The sequence below is a fragment of the Cydia amplana genome, chromosome 1, assembly GCF_948474715.1.
Source record: "Cydia amplana chromosome 1, ilCydAmpl1.1, whole genome shotgun sequence".
Classification (NCBI taxonomy): domain Eukaryota; kingdom Metazoa; phylum Arthropoda; class Insecta; order Lepidoptera; family Tortricidae; genus Cydia; species Cydia amplana.
In genome coordinates this window covers 838,894-858,308 of record NC_086069.1, presented here as the reverse complement: position 1 = coordinate 858,308, position 19,415 = coordinate 838,894, and the positions used below count along the sequence as shown (strand labels likewise).

Below are 19,415 nucleotides of genomic sequence, written 5' to 3'. Positions count from 1 at the left end.
AGCTTTAGCTAGCTCTCAATAAATAAAAATAAACTGAGCAACCGTCACTTTTTAACACCGCGCAACTAATACTGAGACTGACATTACAGCGCTATCACGTCAATACGCCCACTGAATTATTTTACAAATAGTTACAATCTACCGTTAAACACATGATTTCCTAAAAGATCCCAATAGGCCGAAGTTAGCGAAACCTTTATACCTAGTGCACAACAGACCTTATTAGGTTATACCTAACTGTTTAACTGTTATAGAACTCCACCGTCCACTAGTTCTCTGACCAAATCTGTCATTTTCTTTCTGCATGCAGCATTTGATGTCGATACTGGGGTCGATTCATGAGGAGGCACTAATTCACTGTCCTGGAAAGTAAACTTATATTGGATACTTGTCTCTAGTAGCAAATGAGTCATATAGAAGCAAAGTCAACAACATCACTTTTTTACAGGCTGTTGCAGGGTTTCCTTCTGTATGATACAAATATTAAACGATATTTTTTTTGGTAAAGATATGCAGAACTGATATTACTTTCACAATTAGCCTGTAGGTAGCTCGCCTTTCGTAAATTTTATTTCTCGCGTACTGAACGCGCGTTTCCCATACATCTATATAAAACTATACCAGCCACATAAGTAGGTATGAATCGCTATTTGATTATCAATACATTCACTGCCTAGAGCAGCGGTTCTCAATCTTTTTTTTTTTACGGAACCCTTTTGGAAAGCGAAATGCTTGATGGAACCCTACAATACGGTGGCGGCATAGTAAGATTTGTCGAGGCGACATGCTGTAGGGGTGTCGGAACACACTTAGAGTATGGCTGGCCTAGAGTATGCTAGATTCGATCGCTCGCTTCGTGCGTCGAAGACTACGCGAGATTTGCGTATGTGAAATCATTGTGTTACTTGCCTATGATGAGGCATATAATGAGGCACATTTTATATTAATTCACCTTAGCCTGGTAGAGATTTGGCGCCTCGTTGCTGTCACAGGTCATGATCGGGTACATGTCTAGAGCTACTCCGAGGCCAAACTTCCCGCTACGGTGGAACTCCTCTTGGAACCTATGGGAGAAGGAGGAAGGGCATTACATAAATAAATAAGAATTCAATACTTCCAAGTTCCAATGACACTTGCCTTCACTTCGATTATCGTCGCGCTTTAGATTTCTGACGGGCAATCTTTTAGATTCTAGAACTGTGGTTGTTGATGATGATACATTTATAAATCGAAAAAAAAATGTTATACGAAAGAAAAAGTGACCAAGACCTCCAGTACCAGTGAAAATGGGTAATAATTCGACTCCTCTCTCATATAATGATATCTATTTCGGTTTATAATTTATATAGTAGAATTTTTACTTAATATTCATACTTACATGTCATTAAGCGTATCCTTATTCATCCCACTAAACACGGAGCCATCATCGCTTAATTCCACCAATCTCTTATACAGCTCCTCGGAGTAATACTCCAAAAGAGACGGCAGATGCTCTGTCCTTTGCTCTCGTGTCAGACATAGATATAGAAGGTACGCCAGGTCCAAGGCGGGAGAGGCGTAACGGACTAGTTGGAAGTCTACTATGACCATCTAGAAACAGATCACATCATAATAATTAATACTCTAGAAGAAATCAGATGATCTGTCCTCTGCTCTTGTGTTAGACACAGGTATAGAAGGTAGGCTAAATCCACGACTAATTGTAATGGACTAGTTGGAACTGAAGGTCTACTGTGACCATCTCAGAAACAGAGGACATCAAATTTTACATGTGTGAACACCTTAAATATATGTTATAACACAAAAAAAAACACAAACAAAAAGACAAAACAACACAAAAAATGTTGATGTACTCATTACTAAATGTACACAGCTAACACGTACCTCGGCGATGTCCCCATCAACGTATCGGAATAAAAAGTTGTTGGTCCAACAATCTCCATGGTTGATGACGGCCATAGGTTCTCGCGGCGTCACTAGAGAGACCATCATTTGAAAGAAGGTTTCCTCACTGCAGAATTCACGGAATTTTGACAAATATTTTTCCTAGGGACAGATAGAAACATTAAAGCAGTGCTTAAAATAGAAGAAGAAGTGTAGTAAATCATCACAAAAAAGAAATAAGTTTGAATATGAACATAGAGTCGGACCAAGAAAAGTCTGCAGCGGATTTGATAGCCCCCGCAGTGCAAGTGTTATTTAGGTACCTATACGTCATAATTTCATAGAAGTTTGAGATTTAAAATAACACTTGCCCTGCGTGTGCTATCAAATCCGCTGCAGACTTTTCTTGGTCCGACTCTATACGTCTGCGAGGGATACTAAAAATGTTTTATATTTAAGGAAAAATTGAAAAATTCACCACCTCGGGCAAGATTCTAACTTTCGACCTTTCGGAGCAGAACCTTGTACCTTATCTTCACAGTCTGCCAGCTCTTCCTCAACCATGTCCACAGCGTTACGTGTCGCTTCTCGGTAGTAGGACTTGTAATAGTCTTCATTGTCCCCTGTAAACAACACTGAACACAACACAATATTAGGGATAAGTAGAGATACTTATCCCTAATATTCTTTCCTCAAACAGAAAGTTTAAAATGTAAAAATAATATACAGAAAATAACGTTTTAAACATGAGATATAAAACAATCTTATTGCACAGAAATGATACGAGTACAGAGCAGAGAGCACAAAACAAAATTGCTGTAACTTCAATTAGGTACCTATTAGTTAAGTAAAAACGGAAGTTCCAGGGGGTAACTTTCCTTCCTATGTGTGAAAATCGTGATAGTTTAAATAAGGCCGTAGTAGGCCCGACGACGTGAGCTTATCAAGACACTAAGTATTAGGTCGTGTTTAAGCTCTAACTGCCCCCTCTCAGGTGACGCTTGGGGCCTTCGGCCCTACGCGGAGCTCGTGTTATTAAGTACCACACCATGCCAGTCATCAGTCTCTTAACCTATAACAATGTCACCCCCATCACTTGCAAGAAAACACGGAAATTTAAATAACTTGTCTTACCTTCTGAGATGCCATCCTGCACGTTAAGAAGTTCGTAAAACTCTTCTGGGTTGTAGTGCTTCATAGCCAGCGATAGAGCGTGGAACTGAGACAGGTTCTTGAGAACAAAGTAGCATTGCTCGATAGTTAGCCCTAGAAACCACAATACCTATAAAGTTGGGTACAAAAGGGGGTTGCCATATACCTACCAGGATTTCCCCTGGCATGTCAGGATTTTTGGTCCTTTGTCATGATTGCGGGGGCCTTGGCAAGTGTCCCTACACTTTCTAAAGGTTTCTAAAAAACCTTTTTTTAGAAACGTCAACTAACCACTAGAAGCTAACTAAAAGTTTGGAGTTAAGCAGGAAAAAGGGAAGGGTTATGCTGTAGCTATAGCATACCGTAAGGGACTAGTGACAACTGCCACTCGGACCCAATTTGCTTTGAAAATATACCTAGAAGTTTCAATTGATTGGTGAATTTAATAAAGTAGGTACTTCTCGATACAGAGGCCTAAGAATGTCATGTTTTTATATTCCATTTTATCAACCCTATAATCAGAGGTTAGTCAATCGAACAAAAATTATAAGGATGGCGACCAACTGACATAGCCTGCTGGTAAAGTTTATTAAATATTGATGTAATTTGCATTAACGTACTTACCTTGTCTTCTGTCCGGCATCACAAAACCCTGCTGCTTCAAGTCCTTCAAGATAACCAGATCCTCCTGCGCCAGATAACACTTGGGTATCGCCGTAAACGAGCTCTTGACCTTCCGCTGCTGCTGGAAACCATTCAACGCTGGCCAGATCTTATTGTAAAACGCCACTTCATTGCAGAATAACTCTTCACTCTTGAAGGTTTTCCTTCGCTCTATGCTGTCTGGAAGGCATTTGTAGATGATGGAGCCAGTCCAAGGCTGTGTGGTCTCGGAAGCATCTGGGTATCGGCGCTTCTGGATGCCTTTCAGTTGGATGCGGAAGACCATGGAGGTGTAGTTGTCACCTCGTTTGGTGCCTGGGGCGCCCTAAGCATAACCAAAAGAAAAACAGTGTTTTGAAATAACTGTTACCCTGGGTAGGTATATAGAAAGAGTTTCTTAATCTAGGTATGATGGACATAAATATAAAATTTCAAGATGTATAAATTTTATCAAAAAAGATTAGGTATCAAAAAAAGCAACTGCTCTATAAAATTTGTTTTCCTTAAAAAATGATTTGACCCTTATGCCCTCTTACATAAATGTAGCTAAGGCTGTCAGTTACAAGGTGGGTCTTACTTAAACTCTGTGCGGAAAGAGAAGAGTCGTGGGATGCATGGGGCCCAATAAGTTCCACGCGTCTTCTCTTGGAGGATATAATCAAACGGAGACGCCATGTCTGTAATTTTCTGTACAAAACAGTCTGCCGATTTTTGCGGGGGAGGGGAACGTCAAATGTATGCGTAACGTAAAAATAACCATGTCAGATAAACGTCAGTCCATACATTGTGTATGACCGTTGGCCGCCTATTTTCGACAGAGGGGAAAGCCTGTTAATGGCTACTCCGTTTAGTTGTATCCTCCAAGCGTCTTCTATTTCCGAACAGACTCTAACTATAACTTACATAATATTACATAATACTAGTAGTTCGCCCCGAACTGAGAACTCGCGGTTCGCCAAAAATATCAATTGAATGCAGACAACAGACAATGCAGTCGTCAAAGGATCGAAAACCGCGTATGATTTATTGCAAGGTCTGTGGAGCCCTTAACTGATACTGTATCTGTGGTAAGTCTGTATATTTCCTGTCAAATGTCAAATACCTAAGATATTATGTTTTTTTATTTTATTTTTGGGCACCTTTGCGTCAGGGAAAGCCCGGGACGGGTTTTAGTAAGTAGTTATTTTTTATATTTTTAGTTTGTAAAAAATATAAACCTTTTATTTTTATCTTGCTAATTATTTCAAATGGTAAATTTAAAAACGATATTATACAAGTGTAAGCCGAGCACTTTCATTTGATACCAAACTCGACCATACTTTCTTGCATATAAAATGACCAGAATAGCAAGACACCTCACAAACAGCTTTTTGGCCTTCTAAGCTCTTCTAGCTCAATAACCCCTTGATCGAGCCTGCTCATAATTTAATGACTAAAATATAACGCCCTTGACTACACGTTTACTCAATTTTATTTAAATTAGAACAGATTTACTTAAGTTATTGTGTATCAAACTATCTTCTGACAGTTCAGCTTAAAAACATCGAAATGCCGGGACGTGCCGCTAGCCAGCCGCGTGTTCAAAGTTGAATGTAAGAACTTCGCTTCGCTTCGCTCGCTCGTTCGATAATATAAATAAGGGTCAATTCATAACTGTCCATAATCAAAATTCTTACATTACACCGATGGACTATAGTTTCGTAACCATAAACACTAGGTTAAAATACCTACCTCAAAATCCTGTATAGTGACATCAGGATAGTCTTCCTTAAGTAGGTTCTGAAGGAATTCCAAAGTAATGTCACTCATATCGGGTGCGCTGGTTTACTGAACAAGGATTGAAGGTTGCGCCTGCAGCCGTGGTGTGGTGACCACGGTTTGGGATACTTTTAGGATTTTCCTTTTCCAATCATCTCGGTTGCTGATGATATCATGCGAATAGAGGAAAAATATCTCCTTATCCATCATTGAAAAGTTGAAAACGCATGACATCTCTAGGAGATCATTGTAGCATTTGTACCTAAAGGGTACAATTCAGATAACGTCTGCGTGATATTGATAATAATGATAATACATAGTATTATTTAGATAGTCTGTACCTACTGATTTTCTTTTCCGCACCAATTTAAAGTTTCTGTTTGACTGGTAGAGAATACCTTAAGGTATTAAGTCCGCCATTTGTACGTTTGAGACATGTCAGAGTTAATGATTCCTGGATTCCAAGCGTTTTTATATTAACTATTGTCCTGTCCAGTACCGATATCATACGCCCCATACAGGAGGGTTATGTTAATCTGTGCTGCCTGGGGTCCAAATTGGATAATGTCCCAATCTCCATTTATTATGTACCTATATGCACCGCGTTTCCGCACACAGAGGTCCCGCCCCAAATCGACTATGAGAACATTGTTCAGAAATATCCCTGTTGCGTCATTGGGCGCTTTTAAGGATGACTCACACTAGACCGTGCCGGGCCCGGGCCGAGCAATCCGACCCGTCCTTAAAAAGAAAAAGTCTACAGTATGGGTTTTCATTAAATAATGGTTTAATTTGTTGCACAAATCTGTTCTAATTCAAACTATTAATGAATAGATAAATTATTAATCGTATCATCGTATGATCTATAAAGTTTTTCAATACTGCAAATATTTAAGAAAATGTATGCTAAAAACAAAAGGGGTGATCAATTCTCTCTACACCTCTCTACACCTCTGACCCGAGAAGTTTAAATCCCTTCTAAATTGTAGGAGGGTATCCCAACCTGCAACCGGAACAGGCAATAAACTCGGCGGGACGGGCGGGACACATATTTTCATAACATTCGGTAAGTAGGTACATCTTATAATTAACATGCATTAAAATAAATAGTTAATTTAATATTTAATTTAAATCGCGGTCGTCTATGCTAACGACACGATTTATCGTGACGCAAAAGCGGGAGATCAAAATGAAGGAATGAGATTGTAGGTGCAATATGGGTGCAATCGCTTGTAGTGTGTGCGGAATGAGAAGAGTCAATGTATTGGGCCCCTTATATTCCACGACTCATATTGTGGACAACTACGATGAAGTAGTACTGACTACAGTACTACACCTATAGAAACTCCCATTAAAATTTCACGTCACTCACGATTACGTTTTCATTTTAAAATATACCTGACGCTAAAATTTGAATTTCGAGCCTTTTACTACTGGCGCATTGGATAGGAATAGGATAGCAATTTTATTTTTAATAGGTTATTATACTTGGTCAACCAGATCTTGACCGTAGAAAAAGGCGTAAAAAATGTAGGCGCGAAGGAATATCGTCCCATAGAAAATTTGAATTTCGCGCCTACAGTTTTCAAATTTGCCGCCTTTTTCTACTGTCAAAATCTGGTTGACCAAGTATATATAATAATTTTTCGAAAATGATGTTTCATTCTACATGAATGTCACTCGTGCGTAAAAAGAATTCTCTTTGCGTAGATTTTATCATGATCATTTTGACTTTCATCAGCCGTTCCCCTTCAAGCATAAGCTGTCAGTTCATAAATTTAATGATACCTACCAGTTTAAATGATAGATTTTCTGACTTTAAAATTTACACTGTTTATAATTTCGTGAAATGGAGCACAAAATGTATGTCAAAGTCACTTTGACATTCCATCCCTCCATTATAGTAGGTCGATCTGAAACATGCCCTGTTTCCTACGAGAACATTATTTTTCATTCCATAAATTTAAACATCGTCCATTTTTACAAAACAAATAATACCTAAACCATACTTTTTCTAAGAAATTTTACAATGTTGACATTTTTTACAATTAGATTACCAAAAATACGCTAGTTAGTAATGATTATTGACTTACTACAATGTGTGTTCTGAACGTTTCTCAATGACAGTAGTGACAGTTGCCGGTCGCACTAAAAAAGTTGAATGTGATAAACGAACGTTTCTAAGCGAGTCAGCTGAAAAAAGCTTGCATTAATTTAATACATCGAAACATTTTAATCTTGATAAGATAATTACTCCGTTGAAGTTGTGACCAAAATGCCCGTAGACCAGATTCAATACTCCGAAAGATATAATGATGACATATATGAATATAGGTGAGCAATATTTTCAATGTTTTAGTTAATATCTGATTATATTTAGTCGTGATTTTTGTCTGATATCAAATCTTAGCTCTTTCTCCATGTCTGCCTATGAATTTTGCCTTATAAAATGTCGTAATTATATGAATAACGATAGTTTCGTGTCTACATATATTGTCCACGTAATCCGAGTGAAACGATCACTTTTACTTTACTTTACGTAGGTGTCCAGTAAAGGACGATTTTAGCTGCATCGGGAGCCTAGTCTGTCTATTCTAACGTATATATAATTGTTCCCTACTAACTTTACAGTTCTTATAATAATAATTAATTAATTAATAATTATTAATTAATTAATTAATAATTATTTAATTAAAAAAATAATTATTGGTTTGCAAACCTTAGGGTGGTATTCCACCTGTCCAATATCAGTTCGTCTCACTCTCTCATTCAAGACAATGTGAGATACAAATACACATTGGACAAAGAAATTGGGCAGGTGGAAAACCACCCTTAGACTGCCCCAATATGTAATTATGTATTATTGATTATTTAGGCCATATGGTAAATTTGCGCTCTTATTGTACTGGAATTTTATTGTGTTGTACTGAACACTGAATTCTACAATGCCATAATGCCCATAATTCTCCATTTCAGACATGTCATCTTACCACCTGACATCGCCCGGCTAGTGCCCAAGTCCCACCTGATGACGGAGACAGAATGGCGGAACCTCGGAGTGCAGCAGTCCCCCGGCTGGCTCCATTTCATGGTCCACAACCCGGAGCCCCATGTCCTGCTGTTCCGGAGACCACGGACGGACATCCAGCCACCGGTCAACGGGTTAGATAGTAATAAAAGCTCGACTGTCAAAGTATAGATGAAGGTGGGTGTTTTGTTTAGGCTTTGAACTTGGTTTGATATATTAATGAAGATGAGAGGAGACATAAGGGAATCCACTAATAGCATTTGTTCTCTTCTCCACTCTGCTGGATTACAAACAATATTGTAGGTTGATTCCCGAATGTCTCCTCTTGTCTACACCTCAGAGGCAAGGCAGCAATGCAACACATCATTTTATGTCAAACTTATATTTGAAAGTCGAAACAAAGCATTTATCATCCTTGGAATTAGCAATATCATTTTAAATCAACTAATCATTGAGGTCGTATGTATCTGATGTGTTATCAATTGATAATAACTATGGCAATGTGCATAATTCCCCAAAGTGAAATTTCGCGACTGTGCATGCATATAAGCATACTTAAGCTGTTGCGTAGCTGCAACAATGCATAGAAAATTGCATCGCATCTAAATGAATTCTAATGGCGAATGTGGAAATGCCAATGTTCATGGGAGCCACATCGCGGCCTTTTTGCGATAGATCACGACTGCATCCCTACTGAGTCACTGCTGCAAAAAGTCGCCGTATTCGACCTAACTAAGGCCTGTGGCTGTGGGTCTGCCAGCCTTTGCTCAAGGCTGACCTGACCTAGGCCATAGACATCCTTATGGGGCCCTGTGTACAAAATATTGTACATGGTACAGTCGCCATGAGATACATCAAAGCAACCAAGGTGCTCACAAATATCTATACCGCCTTGTAGTGACAAGCTAGGGTGCGTGTTCCTATATATTTGAACACCTTGCCCGTTTTGATATATCTCATACCGACTGTACAAATAAATTGTCCAAGGTTCCTAAATTGACCGCAAAAGACGTCTACAGACGCTCGCGGCTACAGCCCAATATCAACCTTCGTGTATTCCGACAAGGTTCAAGATTACGATGCGATAGCCTCGTGTCGCCCAATGTACATTAGGATGTACACTCAGTTTCCATGGAATATCAACCTTAATTAATAACGAAGTAGGTAGCATTTCATTTGTCTCGTAAAATTTTCGAACAAATGAAATTCAACCCAATTGAAAATACAACAAGATTCAAACTTCCTGGGCTATAATTTTGTATGGTGGGCGGTACGAGGATGTCAAAACTTGGGGATCTCTTGTTGATTTATGAATAATATTCTAGTTCCGAGGATTATTTGTTACGATTCATTTCTTAATACTTATTGTATGAAATATTTAAACATGTTAAACGACTGAATATTGTAGCTACGAGGAGTTTATGTGATAGTTGATAGATAATTCGTGAATTTATCTAGAATATTATTGATTCAGTCTTATGGATGGTCGTATATTCAGATTTTGAAAATATCATACTGATTTGATTTTTATTAACGTCTCTGACGTGTAACATTCATTCAGTGATTGGGATTTAAATTAAATTAGTATTATACTTTTAATATCTTAATATGTTTCGTATGTGGCATTTATAGACAAACGTTGAATTCTATTGATATTCTAAAATATATGTATTTATTAATAATAAATAATAATTTGATTATTCTTAGGCTTTCGATATATTATTGCGTAAATGCTTTATCAATGCATGGATGGATATGTGCGTCGCCTGACGCTCATATGATAGACCACATTAGTAGGTACCTAATTTAACAGTGGATGTAAGGTGTATTTGGGTACCTAATTCTGAAAAGTTCAGAATATTGGGTAATTACAAAAATGGACTCTATATCATGGAATTATGGGTCATTTTCGGAATTAGCCGACATTCTGAAGTAGTGGGAATTAACCGAATAGATACACCTTATTTCAAATAGTACAGAACATTTTCTATTATGTAGCTTTTAGTTACCCAATACACATCTTACATCCAACGCGAACGGTTGAAATAGCAACCTAATTGCATCTGCATAAGGTTTGTTTTAGCATAACTGTATTTACGTTTTAGTTCAAATAGAAAAAATGCATTTAAACGCAAGGCATGTTTACTACATTTCTTCATTTTTTTTTAAATCTATATTTGTGAAATGCGTGCCTTATGAATTGTTTTTGATTCTTGTGATGTGACAGAAATGACTAATTTAAGTTATCCATGTTGTTCCTTAAAGCCTTAATAGATGTACTAAATATGTACCTATTTTATTGTTAATAATTACGATTAAATTACTTTAAAACTTACATTATTTTGTTCTTGATATTCTCAGTAGTGTCGTTCACAGACCTGTCATTTTCGCTAAATGGTGTTGTTATGGGCCACAGTTATTTGACTTATTTGATACAAGATATACGTCAAATATTATGAACTAGAAAGTTTGCGATCGTATGCGGTGTCGTACTGATGTAGCGTCGGAAACTTTACAATTTTCATTCAAAATCACTTGAAAGTTTATTAACCAGCTAACAGTAGAAAACAACTGAAAATGAGCATCAAGTTACTTTGCCACTGTTGTGGATAAAATGCAACTTTATTATCAGTTTTTGATAAATAAAGCTGATTTGGTGAAAGGTTTATTCTGGAACGGTTATCTACCTTTTAAGGGGATATGTTTCCGAAATACAGTAAAAGAAACAACAAGTATATACTATGCCGAATGTTTATTTGGATTTATTTAACTCCTAAAACATAAACACAAATAAATGCGGAAGAAGAATATTTTATATAATTGCCAAAAGTTAAAATATAATTAGTTTCGAAACAAAACCTCCATTCTACATAAATCAATACAAATATAATAAAATTATTAACAATATATTAGTGTAAATTTACTTTCATTTCGTTAAAATAATATTTAATTGTGCTTTCCCTTAGATACTATATTAGCCAAATTATATTTAATAAATTTAAACGTAACGGTCGCGCGAACTGGAATCCCGCAATGTTGCCAGCGGCAAAAACGCTGGGACGCTAAACTGACATTCGGAATTCCAATTCGCGTTAAAAAAAAATGAATAAACCGTGATATGGTTAAATCGGAAGTCCTTATTGTAAAAATTAGCGTCAACAGATATACTTAACATTCGTATAAAAGTCATCTCTCCAATATATTCTTATCTAAAAGGTAGGCATCTTACTAGACACGTTACAAATCCGAATATCGGAATGGGACATAAAAAACGGTCTCATACAATAGGTAAAAACGTGGCCTACCGTCGAGGTTAGGTATAGTGAAAAAGGATATATACTTTAGTAGTTATAGTCGCTAAGAAGAGTAAGACAGTCCGAGGTACAGTTATGTAGAGAAGTGAACCATCGTACGATTAAATTGCGTGAAGCTGCGCAATTAGTTTTCATCTAATAATATTATATTCATTCGTTAACGCGTTTATATAACATACATGCATATTGCATATAGTGGCTTGCACTATAGGCCATGGCGATTTTACACAATTTACCAGTGATATTTAGGTTATTAATAGACCACCGTGGCCCATCGTACAGAGACCATAATAATGCTGATATTGTTTGGCTACGACTACACCTATTAGCGAACTGTAACGAATCCATATAACTACGGCCACTTGGCATATATTGTACGCTCAAGAACAGAGATTTCTATCTAATATAACAATACATTTTCCTCTAATCGGGCCCCAATGGGCTCTTTTCGGCCAGGTTTCTGATAAATCGTCTCAAAACAGGGTAGTTTAAAGCTAAATTGTGATTCTATTAAAGCTTTCAGCCCCTTCCAAGCTGTTAATCGTGACGTCACAACGAAACGATGAACATTAAGTTTTCGTGATACGTGCCAGTTTTCTTTATACACAGCAAATGATATGGAAATTTACAAGAAGTGATATGATAATGGAGATTGTACTAACAAGATATGTACTTAAACAATTAATAAATGTATAGATAAGTTTATATATCCACAAATTTGGTACAACATTACAGTATAAATGCTCGTTACTTGTCTTTTTCGTTGCGCTTCGTTCTGGCAACACTGTCGATATTGCCGCATGAGAATGAAATAGTAGAAAAGTCTGTGTTGCTATATAAAAATAGTAGATAAAGAATAGAATGACTCAACACGATTTGTACTGCAACAATGGCATGCCCTTATCTGTACAATAAGCGTTGCATACGGTAATCGTCTTAATCGAACTCTGAGCTGCTATAAACTAAACTTGAGGTTACTAACAAGATTTTTCGTTAACATCATGCGTCCTACTCCAATTCTAATGATTAGTGATACCTCTGGTGATAACAATTAGTTCTATAGCTCATAGATATACCTTCCTACATTTCCTTATACCGCAGTGGGTACAAGAATTTTATGAAGTCCCGTTCGATCGCTATTAGTAGATGACAATGGAATGTTAGACACTTACATAAAGTACAATATAACAGCATGCGCAGGTTAGTGATGAGTCGAAAATTAGTAATAGGTACCTTCCACCTCTCCTTCACCTTCAAACTAAGCTAGAGCGCGTAAATTTCACGTCCAAAATAAATCGCGCGTCAATGCAAAAAAATTGGTGAACATACAGAAATATAAGCATTACCATTGCAGCAAGTATTTTTACAACAGTGTTACCAGAGCGGAATAAAGCGGTGAACCTGGCCACCTGAATATTTTTTAACGCTGGCAACTCGGAGCGCGGTCCGTGTCCCTTATTTGCGCGGGTCGTGTCCCTTATTTCTCTTTGGGAGGTTTGCCGTTGGAGTATTGGGGAGGTGCAGTGCTCTCTGTCTGCTCCTCTGACATGACAGATACTAGTTCTTCGACGGCGCGCCCAAGGTCATCTGTAAGAAAATACATTATTAGTTAAGTTAATGTTTCCAAAAAATATTGAACAAGTTTATAGGAAAATATTTTGAATTACAACCAGCGTAGCGCAGTTGTCGGCGATAATCTACATTGTCATCATTTTCGATCTCGATCCGATCCCTGTGATCAAAATAAATATTATGTACTTAGAACAATTTTACTTTACCTCACGGTATGCGTCCTGCATGATTCGCATGAACAAACAAGAAATATCTCAGTAAAAAATCCAAATTCACGTGAGAAAACCATGCAACACTGACAACATCAAGTTATTGCCAAATTAGAAACAAAAACCAAAACAAACCTGTGCTGATTAATAATCTATAACTATAAAGAAAACAATTAAAATTGCTACGGCCATGGGCCACGCCCGTAAACATCACAGGTACTCCGAATAATGTTGCAAAAAAACTTCAAACTAAAAAAAAAACAAAAAGCCAACACATCGTCAGCATTCCCAGCTGATTTAAAAGTTGCTACGGCTGACAGCAAAAAAAAAATAACACTTCAAAACGGAAAGAACAGCCAACGTCAACACTCAACAACAAGTCACCTGCGCAATGCATGAGCGAGTGCACGTTGTGCGGCGGCGGCGGTGGCCGCTCCAGCGCCTCGCGGCCCTCTCCCGCGCTAGCGCCCGCCCAGCGGCCATCTTGAGAACATGGCATGTCAAAATGGCGGACAACGAAACGGAACCAAAATGGTCTACTTAGAACAACACTCAGAAGCGCTCCAGACTCATGGATACTTTGACGACTGGTCTGGCCTAGTGGGTAGTGACCCTGCCTGTGAAGCCGCGGTCCTGGGTTCGAATCCCAGTAAGGGCATTTATTTGTGTGATGAGCACAGATATTTGTTCCTGAGTCTTGGTTGTTTTCTATGTATTTATGTATTTGTACATTATATATATCGTTGTCTGAGTACCCACAACACAAGCCTTCTTGAGCTTACTGTGGGACTTAGTCAATCTGTGTAAGAATGTCCTATAATATTTATTTATTAATTATACTTATTGTTTTATAATTAACTAGCTGTGTCTGCAGCTCCGTCATTCGGTCTGTTATATTTCCCGAAAAAATATTTACAAAAAAAAACACCACTTTAATTTAACGCGTATGAAGTTACATAAACGCATACTCACTAGTCTGCGAGTCGTGGTAGAGGCCGTTGTGCATCTTGGCGGGCGAGTCGGTGGCGAGCTGCGAGGCCGTCACGGAGCGCGTCTGCAGCGTGCCCGTGCGCGCCGGCGGGGACCCCGACGACGGCTGGAATCGAAAAAGCAAGTGACTAAATGACATTCCTAACTAAAGTCATAAGGGCGTTTTTTTTTTGTTGTCCCAAACACTTTTTTTTTCAAATTTGACGAGCTCCTTCTATCCTACTAGGAGAAAAAAAGTGTCCCAAAATTTCCATACATTTTTCGATCTTTCCATTCCGCGACCGCCATACAAAGTCATATTCATATTCATATTCATATTCATATTTATTTGCAGAAAAAGGGTTAGTTACAGGTCTTACAGTTAGGTTAGTAATGATCTACCTTGATCCGCTATCTCATGACAGCATGCAAATTATTCTTAAAACTACATTCTACAACATTCAAGTAGGTATTTACAAAGTACATTAATTAGCTATATACACTTATACACAATATATTTACATTAATTTAAGAACAATGTCAAATTAAAATTATGCCAAATAATAAGAAAACAAAAAATTAAAAATCAATAGGTACATTTTTCATGTCATCATGTTTTTATAATTCCAAAATTCTTTTAAGTTGTAAAAACAATGATCTTGGAGCCAAATTCTAAGGGTACAAATGAATTCCTTGCCTTCAAGATTCCTAATTTCTGTTGGTAGATTGTTGTAAACGAGAATACACATATAATACGCATTCCGTTTATAAATTTCAGTCCTACAGCGTGGCTGGTCTAAAAGATCTCTGTAAGGTGCCCTCAAGTTACCTGTGAATACCTCAGACCTTTTCTTAAAATAATTTGGAAATTTGTTAATAAACAAAGATATTTTGTAAATGTACATACAAGTTAATGGAAGAATGTTAAGCACTTTAAAGATAGGCTTACAGCTACATCTTGTCCAGGCATTTGCAATTGCGCGTATACAACGTTTTTGAATCTTGAATACTCTATCGACATCTACAGAATTGCCCCATAGGATGAGGCCATAATTGAGGACGGATGAAACATAGCCATGGTAGGCCGTGAGTGCTGCTTCAACGGATACACCCTGCCTTAACCTTCTCAATGCGAAGACAAACCGGTCAAGTCTACCACAAACAGAATCAATATGACTCTTCCAGTCAAGAAAGGAATCCATATGAATGCCCAGAAATTTTACTGTTTTGGTTTCCATTAGAGCAATACTATTCATGGTAATATTTAATTGAGTAGGAGTTGACCTAGATGAGTGAAATTGCATATAATGTGTTTTAGAAAGATTAAGAAGAAGATTATTATTGTTTATCCAATTATTTATGTCAGTTAAGGCCTCACCAATATCAGCTTCATATTTACATATATTGTCAGTATCACTCTTAATCATTATTGTTGTATCGTCAGCAAAAAGTATAGATTTGGGCTTCACGGCTTTGGGAAGGTCATTTATGAACAATAGGAAAAGTAATGGCCCCAAATTACTGCCTTGAGGTACTCCCGAGACAACAATGCGTAATGTCGATCGATACACTTTTTTGTGAATTTGGTTATCCTCCTCTTCCAGTCTTGTGATTTCAGTACATTGATTTCGATTCGATAGATAGGAATAGTCTATGAAAAATGGTGATGGAATGGGAAAAAAACCTTAGGACACTTTTTTTCTCCTATTAGGATAGAAAGAGCTCGTGATTCTAAGTAGAAATAACATAAAAAATCCCAAATTTGAAAAAAAAAGTGTTTGGGACAACAAAAAAAAAGCGGCCAAGTGCGAGTCGGACTCGCCCATGAAGGGTTCCGTATTTAGGCGATTTATGACGTATTAAAAAAAAACTACTTGCTAGATCTCGTTCAAACCAATTTTCGGTGGAAGTTTACATGGTAATGTACATCATATATTTTTTTTAGTTTTATCATTCTCTTATTTTAGAAGTTACAGGGGGGGGGGGGGGACACATTTTACCACTTTGGAAGTGTCTCTCGCGCAAACTATTCAGTTTAGAAAAAAATTATATTAGAAACCTCAATATCATTTTTGAAGACCTATCCATAGATACCCCACACGTATGGGTTTGATGAAAAAAACGGACAGACAGACAGACAGACAGACATGACGAATCTATAAGGGTTCCGTTTTTTGCCATTTGGCTACGGAACCCTAAAAAGCCCATAAACGAGCTTGATTTATCTCAAGTCATTTCTAGAGAAGATTAAATTCTGTTTGTATAATTTTCAAGTTCAGGTGGCTCACCTCATCGAGCAGACGGCGTAGACGCTGCAGCTGCGCTTCTAGCTGCCGGTTGTGCTCCTCGAGGATCTGCATGCGGGCTTCCAAACGGCCCTTGTGTTGGCGGAGCAGGCGGGCTTCTGCCATCATGTCCTGGAATAACATCATAAATATTAGCTATGTACTTATACTTGAGAAAAGAAACAACAATTCTGGTGGAATGTAAATGAAAATTGATGAGGTCTATGCTCAACGATTATAAGTGCCTGTTGCTAAAATAAAAGTATGATGAAAGATTCTTTGATTTTATTGACAAGCGACAGGCTGGAAAGCAGCATATAGCGACGCTGTTGCAGTTTGTTTCTTGATATAGACTTAGCTTAGAAGGATTCTAGTCACGTTTACGCTAAATTGCGTCACAGTACAAACATGACATCATGAATCTTAATTTTAGTAGGCAATACCTGATCGACCGGAGCATTCCTGTTGTCGCTAACACCGTGCTGCTCTTCCGGCGTGGACCCTGGGGTCTGCTTGGCCTTCAGCCGCTCGTACTCCGCCTGCAGGCTCGCGTTTTCTTCTTCCAGCTCCCTGGAAATTTTAAAGTTATCCATTGAAAAATTTAACACTGATTCTCCATTCCGACCCAATTCATACCCATATTTACATGCACCCGTATGGATAGCCAAGGTAAGTGTCCCCACTGTTACACATCTGTACCGCAAGCCGGTCGGCACCTCGCGGACCGTCCGGACTCCATCGCTTCTGCCATACGGGTGGTATTCCACCTGTCCAATTTCTTTGTCCAATATGTATTTGCGTCTCACATGTTGCTTAGTTAGTTGAGTGAGACTCAATGCACATTGGACCAAGAAATTGGACAGGTGGAATACCTACCAACCTAATGTATAGGCATATTGAAGATGCTCTCCGGCGCGGCCCGACTCCAGCAGGTCAGTGGGTATCGTACATTAGGAAGGACTATTCCTGTCCCCGCTCAAAGAGGAAGAGGCGAATACATGGTGTATGCTGGCTGCCTGAAAGCTCACCTGATCATGGCCTCTAGTTCGTGTCGCTGCTCGCGATGTATGATGGAGACGACCTGCACGGGTGACCGTGGAGCGTCTTCGTTCTCGCCACCGCCGTTCAGCGAGTGACAGTACTGGGCGATCAGCTGGTGTTCTTCATCGCTGGGGACAAAGTAATGCTGTAAGTCTGAACTCAACAGGTAAGAAACTTTAAAGTCTATTTGTGTATTTTATGGTTTCCTCTGCTACTTAACTGTTTCGAAGTCCAACGTTTACTTTCCGACCTTAACTTAGCACAGACTTGGCATCCCCTTTTGTGAGATCATTATTGACTTGGTAGTCTAAAAACGACTTTAGATAGGTACCTACATCGTTAGACCTTGATTTTGTCATTAATCTCTCGCTTTTGCTAGTAAAAGTTCTAGGTCTAATAATGATGATAATGGTAAGAATAAGTCTGCGTCGGAGAATATGATTAGAAGACCGGATCAGCTGTCCAATCCAATCACTCAAAATGCCTTAGACGAATCTTCGAGTTTCAGATTTCTCTTGAACTATTTCGGGACAGGCGGGGTAAATTCTAATTGAACATTGTTATAGTTACCTGTCAGGAGTATCAGCAGGTCTCGAACCCAGCTCGACCTGAGCCAGTCGTGTGGCGTATAGTTCGAGTCTCGAGTGCATGTCGTCGCCGCCGAGGTTGGCACCGGCTCCGTGCTGCGGCGATGGCGCGGGTGATTCCAACGCGTCGCCTGCAATAAGAAAATATTATTAGGCATAATTACCTACCTTCACATAGACCATTCCTAGAGTAGGTACATCTAATGTTTGGATGTTGCGGAAGAGCCAAATTACAATATGGCCCGTAAAAACGAATAATCGAGCCATCAGTTCGGAAAAAGTCTTAAAATAACGAAATTTATGTGATTGGACAGTAATACAACAACTGGTATTGTTGAATTCAGCGACGTCTTCCATGTACGACGTGACCACTTGTCACTTCCTAAAAGTATGGAGGGGATAGTCAGGCGTTACAAAGATGTCAGTTCAAAAACAATATCAAAGTACTTTTAGCTATAGGGACATATAGTCAATGATGAGACAATAAACCTACCTTCAAGCACAGTCTGTACGGGCAAGTATCCAACCCGCGGGTGCTTCTTGAAGTAGCGAGCAGACTTGAACTTGTTGCGGAGTGCGCGCGTGAAATCTCGCACGTCCTCGCCTGATGTCGTCTGTAAACACAACATTCAAATTAACTTTATAGTTTTTATACTGAAATTTTACACGTTATAATCAAGAGAAAATGCAATGAAATAAAAAAACACATGGAAAGAGACAAGGACAGACTCTATAAACCAAAACCTTAAAAGTACCTACAAAAGTAAGTGACTTAGTTCATGTCACATCCAAAATGGCAGACCTAGTTCTCACGTCGTATGTTCGCGATATATCCTAGGGGCCTCCGTAAATGGCACATTGTGGGTTTAGTGGGCAGGCTCCTCCTCCTCTTTCTCAGTGGAAAGAGCCGGGATGAGCGAGTCCCACATACCCCACAAAATGGGTCCACCTCA

The 19,415-nt window shown here is 38.5% G+C and overlaps 3 protein-coding genes across 5 annotated transcripts in view; 1 reads left to right on the top strand and 2 right to left on the bottom strand.

Annotated features, from left to right (window-relative positions):
• Positions 1-241: 241 nt before the first annotated feature.
• Positions 242-5,571, bottom strand: LOC134652526 (uncharacterized). 3 transcript variants are annotated; one of them, XM_063507799.1, is made up of 9 exons: positions 5,431-5,571; positions 3,661-4,024; positions 3,019-3,150; positions 2,413-2,519; positions 1,885-2,046; positions 1,727-1,741; positions 1,379-1,575; positions 953-1,064; positions 242-362 (listed from the first exon to the last, which is right to left on the bottom strand). In XM_063507799.1, exons 1-9 carry the CDS (start codon positions 5,506-5,508, stop codon positions 249-251), a joined length of 1,281 nt encoding a protein of 426 aa, XP_063363869.1. In that variant the 5' UTR covers positions 5,509-5,571; the 3' UTR covers positions 242-248. The 3 variants fall into 3 exon arrangements, with proteins under 3 accessions (XP_063363869.1, XP_063363804.1, XP_063363936.1); XM_063507734.1 differs by lacking the exon at positions 1,727-1,741 and having other exon boundaries at positions 1,379-1,590; XM_063507866.1 differs by lacking the exon at positions 1,727-1,741 and having other exon boundaries at positions 1,379-1,590; positions 2,413-2,507.
• A 2,042-nt stretch (positions 5,572-7,613) lies between these two features.
• Positions 7,614-8,700, top strand: LOC134652443 (cyclin-dependent kinases regulatory subunit-like). The gene is made up of 2 exons (XM_063507634.1): positions 7,614-7,791; positions 8,434-8,700. Exons 1-2 carry the CDS (start codon positions 7,733-7,735, stop codon positions 8,654-8,656), a joined length of 282 nt encoding a protein of 93 aa, XP_063363704.1. The 5' UTR covers positions 7,614-7,732; the 3' UTR covers positions 8,657-8,700.
• A 4,209-nt stretch (positions 8,701-12,909) lies between these two features.
• LOC134652110 (dystrophin-like) overlaps positions 12,910-19,415 on the bottom strand; it is a 115,808-nt gene continuing 109,302 nt past the window's right edge. The window contains exons 14-21 of the mRNA XM_063507310.1: positions 18,956-19,076; positions 18,446-18,593; positions 17,863-18,003; positions 17,278-17,404; positions 16,838-16,966; positions 14,553-14,676; positions 13,965-14,063; positions 12,910-13,386 (exon numbers count right to left, since the gene is read on the bottom strand). Of these exons, the coding sequence (XP_063363380.1) occupies positions 13,277-13,386; positions 13,965-14,063; positions 14,553-14,676; positions 16,838-16,966; positions 17,278-17,404; positions 17,863-18,003; positions 18,446-18,593; positions 18,956-19,076 (999 nt within the window). The 3' untranslated portion in view covers positions 12,910-13,276. The remainder of the gene's footprint in view (positions 13,387-13,964; positions 14,064-14,552; positions 14,677-16,837; positions 16,967-17,277; positions 17,405-17,862; positions 18,004-18,445; positions 18,594-18,955; positions 19,077-19,415) is intronic.